Source organism: Pleurodeles waltl, chromosome 12 (assembly GCF_031143425.1).
Source record: "Pleurodeles waltl isolate 20211129_DDA chromosome 12, aPleWal1.hap1.20221129, whole genome shotgun sequence".
Lineage (NCBI taxonomy): Eukaryota > Metazoa > Chordata > Amphibia > Caudata > Salamandridae > Pleurodeles > Pleurodeles waltl.
Window position 1 is genome coordinate 279440007 of NC_090451.1, and position 6000 is coordinate 279446006.

Here is a 6000-nt window from a genome sequence, read left to right on the forward strand (position 1 = left end):
CACCACTGCATAAAGGTAACCCAGTATCTAAATTGGGTATAGCCAGATGGATAGTCAAATGTATTCAAACTTGGTACATTAAGGCCAAATTACCTTTACCTGGTTCTCCTAGTGCACACTCCACTTGTGAAAAAGAAGCCACTACGACCTTCCTTGGAGACATTCCCATAGCTGACACTTGTAAGGCAGCTACATGGTCTACACCATACACCTTCACCATACTTCACTGTGTGGATGCTTTAGCACACCAACAAGCCACAGTAGGTAAGGCAGTGCTACATACCCTTTTCCAGACAGTTGCAACTCCCACAGACTAGCCACCACTTCTAAGGAGGGACTGCTTTACAGTCTGTGCAGAGCATGTGTATCTACAGCCACACATGCCATCAAACAAATTACTTACCCTGTAAGCATCTGTTTGTGGCATGTAGTGCTGTAAATTCACATGCACCCTCCCTCCTCCCCAGATGCCTGTGGCCATTGCAGTTACATTATACTTGTATATATTTGTACATATGTGTTTACACTTTGCATGGACAACCTTTTTTCCTACACATTCCTTCCACTACTTTCTGACCCACCTGTGGGAAAACAATCTAACAAAGGAGTCAATGCCCCTGCCCAATATTACCGATAAGAGGAGTCACTCGATCTTGTGACTTGAAAGACTCCTTAGAAGAAAATTAGCTTGCACCACTCATGACTAGATGGTAGGAGTATGCAGAGCATGTGAATCTACAACACGACATGATACGAATAGATGCTTATAATGTAACATAACCCATTTCCTGTCTGCTTTCTAATATATATTCTGCTGCATGAATAACTGAATATCTCCCTCTTTGAGATCCAAGACTTTTATATAGAGGTACTTTGCCTATAAGTGGGAAAGATTGCCTGTCTGATGACAAGAAAGATTTGTGGACAGTTTGTCATGTAATAAAATCTTTCTAAAATGCACTCGACTTTGCTGTGTCTCCTTAGCGAAGGTGTTTCGAGAACAATCAATTTGCTTACATGATGGAATAAAATGTTTCATGAAAAGCACTGGTGAGAACTCCAGTTTCAATTATGTTTTTTTTTCCCATTCTGACAAGCATGGTCTTTGATCCATGGGAAAAGCCTTCTGGGAAGCTGTTTAGCTTCAGAGGGATGTTCAAGTGTCTGTTCTGTGTTCTCATCTGATCCTTACTACACCGACATGCTCCAAGAAGTCAAAGCAGCACTTAGGACGAACCCCCAAGTTTATTCCGGGTGGTTACAGATATCCATTGGAAATAGTCCCTGATTTGTCCAGTTTAATTGTCCGGATTTCAGATTAGTTTGGGGGAAGGGGACCTCAATAGAACATTCATGTGATAGGAGCTAGAATTTTCTATACAGAGAACAGTCTCTACTAGAGTGCCTAGACAACCTTCTGGCACTTTTGAGCAAGACGATTTTTACTAGATCGTTAAAAAGGAGGACATATGCAAGTGGATTGGTCAATGTGTTACAGTTTGATATGAGCATGCAAGTTAGCCTCCCACCCTCAAATCAGTGGCATCAAGTTACACCCCAGCATAGCCTGAGCATTTACTCCTGCTTCCTGATGTACAGTACCGACGTGAGCATATTCCTGTATGTTGAAAGAGCGCCATTTTATTGACATCGGTGGCCAGTGTATCTGTTGAGAACAATGGTCCATTACAAACTCATCTCGATATCAATTAAAACAATCACAAACAAATTAATTGTTCGTGTGTTGATGCCAGAGCTGGTGCCATCAGCATTCCTATGCATAAGTATCCATTAAGCTGCCCACAATGGGTGCGATATGGAGGATACACTCCAAAGAGTAAGGACCATTAAATGAAGGGGTTGAACAGGTTTCTTTATGGTAACCATGTTTCTCTTCACATTGTGCTGAGTTTGTGCTACCCCTTTACCCATGCTACCTTACAAGTATGGCTACAGGCTTGGACATACCTTGAGTTATCCACTTTGGTTCTGATTTATAATTGGAGGGAAATCCACTGTAAAGCCCACCTGAAAGTTTATCATTCTGTGAGCAGAAGCATCTGTGCAACATTTACATTCAATAGCATGTCTGTGTACTCTATTTACTGTCATTGACGGGCATGCACATTTTGCATTAACGTTTACCATAAATGTATACCCCCTAGCAAGTAGTAATTATAAAAATACATGTTAGAAATGTGCACTGCAAGGTTTTAGGATCCACGAGTAAGTGACTTATGCCCCACCTACCCATATTTAAAGAACCAGGTGTAACTTGTGGGGGATCAGGTGTCTTCTCGGATAGGTTTGAGTGGTATGACAAAGCTTTGCTAAGGTAGAATACTGTTACAGTTTTAGAATTCACATACATTTTGCATTTACGTAACAGTTCTGATTTTGCTAACGATTAATGTTTGTTTCCTCTTCCAGTTTTTCTGCCAAAGGAGAACAGGAAAAATATGAAAAGAGTGAAATGAAAACTAGAGATCTATTGTTTCATCAGTTCAAGAAACGAATTTCTGTCTGCCAGGAGCAAATTCTTAGGTACCTCGCTCATTTTTACAAACATTGTCATTTTATATTGCGGTTGAAACTGAATAGTTATCTCAAAACACTTATTTGGGCTTTTGGGGGTTTGCTAAAAAAAAATGTTTGCCGTTGTGTGTGTGTTTTTTTTCTCACTATTGTTGTCGGTGATACACATCAAAATGGAACGGAAAGTGTCCTGGTTGCCTTGAATACATGCTGAAGACTGAATATGTCTAAACCATTACCAGTGAATCACACACACTGTCATTCAGGATTTTACTCCAATGCTTTCTTTATGGCAGAAACGACAAAGAAAGTGGAGGAAATAAACAATCATCGTCATTGTGCATGCATTTATTAATTGCATGTTTGGAAAATCTAAACTTTTTGACTGGTGTTCCGTTTAAAACCTAGACAGGAAGGCAAGTTGTGATTTGAGGCTGGCCATTTATTAATCTGTGCTTTTCGCTTACTATCACTTCCGTTCTGTGCTGCTGGTATCCATAAGCAGATTACGCACTTTGGGTCACAGTACTGCATAAAACATTTTCCATATTGAAAGTAAAGTAAATGAAAATAGAGGTAATGGCCAATTGTTTTAAACATATACAAAACCAAACCTCTATTTGCATTTATACAAATGTGTAGCTTAACTTACCCTTCGAGTGCCGTTTGCCTTTTGGGGGGCTTTAATTCTTCCCGAGGTGACCTTTTCATGTTGTTTCCAGGTACTCGTGGAAGGGGCAGCCTTTATTTATAACCAGCCCTCCCAGCACTTTTCCAGACGTGGTACCCAGATGCTGTGTATGTGGAAGTGACCGAGACTTCGAGTTTCAACTAATGCCAGCCCTGATTAGCATTCTTACACACCTCGATAACAGTATGTAAAGAAACCTCTTCTCCTAATGTAATACAAAATGTCTTTGTAATTTGTCAGTGTGTAAGAAATTATTCCAAAGGTACTTCTTCAGTGGACATGTTTTAGTATCTCCCTTCTGGAATAAACCTTTATTTTGTTTTTGTTTGTTTTTTTGTTACCTGTGCTCTATCATTGCTTCAGTTACACCTTACTTGGATGTTTCCAAGCTCCTGAAAAAGTCCCACAACTCAAAAAATATGAGGCAGGTAGTCAAAGACTTCCACGGATCACGCAGTATTTAAGTTGTGACTTTGAGATTGCAAGTATAGGAAACATTCTCAGAGTGGAAAACGTAAACGTGTTTCTCTTTCAGTATTTTTCTGAATTTCTGCACCCATGCCCTCTGCCAGATTGGAACTTATCTACCTTCCAGTGTGCTCAAATGTTAAAAAACCATATCAGGGATTTTATGTCTGGCCTCTGATCTAACAAATGACTTCCAATTCATTTTGTTAGGAAGTTATTTAGCCGTAAATGTTTGCCCTATAAGTAAATAGATACAAACAAATTAGAATGACTTACACACTTGTGCCATGAAATTGTATGACTGCCTTTCCAGAAAAGTCAAACGTTAATTGAAGGTCTTGTCTTCCCCACTGTTGGCATTAAAATACTTACACTATTTAATCTCACAATCCTATCACAAGATGCCAAGAATACAAACCTACCTATGGTCAGATGAGTCTATCCCAATGAGAACTTTTTCAGTGAATATCAAGAAGACGTGCATGTGTGTTTATGTATATTCCAGTAATTTTACGTACGTAATATACAAACATCACTAGGGCCTGATTTAGAGTTTGGGTGATGAGGTTACTCTGTCACAAACCTGACTGCTACCCGTCCATCGTATTACAATGTCCATAGGATATTATGGAATCGTAATCCGGCGGGCAGGATATCCGCCACTTTTGTGATGGAGTAACCCCATCCGCCAAACTCTAAAATCAGCACCTAAGTTTTTGAATGTGTTTTTTTAAAGTGAATTTCATTGTTTTTTATGATGTACTGAATTTTCAACCTCTACTGTGCACGGATATCAGACCAGGCTCATCCTCCCCAATGGCACCTGGTTACCCAACCCCCCCACTGTGAACATCCTTCAAATCTTGCCCGCTGGAGGTTGGGCACAGGGCCTGGCCTGTGACCAGACCCTGCACCTTAAATGCAGGGTGCTGTGCAGTGTATGCTGGTCCTGCACTTTGCTGCTTGCCTTCCAGGCAAATCAGACACTCATTTTAGTGTTTGGCTTTGTTTGTGAGTTTGATTTTATATATATTTTTTTTTTTATAAACACTGCTTGAAAATTGTAAGTTGGTTTAGACTGAAGAGACAGGAGCAAAATGCAGGCCAAATCCAGCACTTGAAAAGCCCCCAGACGGATGGTGGCTTCAATTCATGAGATACGTGCAGAAAACTGTGCTTTTTTATAAGGAGTACCTTGTATTTTCTACAAGTCTAGGTACTCCTCAGCACTGCCGCGGAGCGGGACACCTTTGTGATTTGCCCCCCATGACTGTGGATTATTATTATTTTTTTCACCGTGCAAAAATCAAAACTCAGTTTCTGCTCTGGAGCACTATAGATAGCAAGTTACTCTTCTGAAGTGTAGAAATAGTGAAAATTGGTACCACCTTAGAAGTCTGCAGCTCTAGATTAAGCTGAGTTTTGCAAGAGGCTAGGCTCCTGTCCTGCAGCTTTTACCCAACCAGAGAGTATACAACTTGCTTCCCTTGTTATTTTGAAATGGATATTTAATTTTACTTGTTGTGTTTTCTCTTTGTCTTTTAATACCTTAACTTTTTTCGAGAAGAATATCCCAAGAGATAGGAATTCTGTATTACTGCGCACTTGTTTGGTCATGTAAATTCACTCCCATTACCTTCACTGACTTTTATTCCAGAACAAGGTTATGTGTCAGTATCAACTTTTCTTTCTTTAGCATAATATGGGTTTTTTCAATAAGTGGACCATCAGACTAGATTCAGCTACATGTCATAACCTTTCCAATGCTCTATTTTTCAGGCCTTTCATTGGAGTTTGGAACCGTGCTCGTGTACACTTGTGAGAAGAGCTGCTGGCCTAGCGGTCAGAGCAGCCCTTTGGAGGAGTTCCCCTTCATACAAGAAGACCCTGATGAGCGGTACTTCCGATGAAGTCCTTCACCCTTTAATTATTTTTAAATAAAATAAAAATGATGTCTGTTTGTCACTACTCACTATTTTCAAGATTATAACTTTAAGTGAAGCATTGGCAAAGCCAGTATGTTTCACCTTTTAGACCTATTGGCTTTGCCATTGTTGTCTGGAGGGGGAGGGGGTTGCATGGGAGAAAGCACATGAGGGAGAGGTCACTCTGAGCCGAGACAATTGGATCCCAAAACACCATCTGTGCCAAAGCACCAGGAGCAAAAAGATAGTTTGGCGCCAAACCATCAATTCTGAAAGCATCTAAGGATGACCCAAGTGCCGTGGCACACAAGCTGTCAGCGGATCGGAAAGTCCCGAGTATCCAGGACAGCCAATTTTTCAACGCTTAGAGGCAGAGTTAGA

The 6000-nt window shown here is 40.5% G+C and overlaps 1 protein-coding gene across 7 annotated transcripts in view; it reads left to right on the plus strand.

The window, feature by feature from the left end:
- PDCD2L (programmed cell death 2 like) overlaps positions 1–5648 on the plus strand; it is a 68819-nt gene extending 63171 nt beyond the window's left edge. For all 7 annotated transcript variants that reach the window (XM_069216191.1, XM_069216195.1, XM_069216192.1 and 4 more), the window contains 3 exons: positions 2431–2544; positions 3258–3409; positions 5474–5648. In XM_069216191.1, coding sequence (XP_069072292.1) covers positions 2431–2544; positions 3258–3409; positions 5474–5604 — 397 coding nt within the window. In that variant the 3' untranslated portion in view covers positions 5605–5648. The remainder of the gene's footprint in view (positions 1–2430; positions 2545–3257; positions 3410–5473) is intronic.
- Positions 5649–6000: the final 352 nt, after the last annotated feature.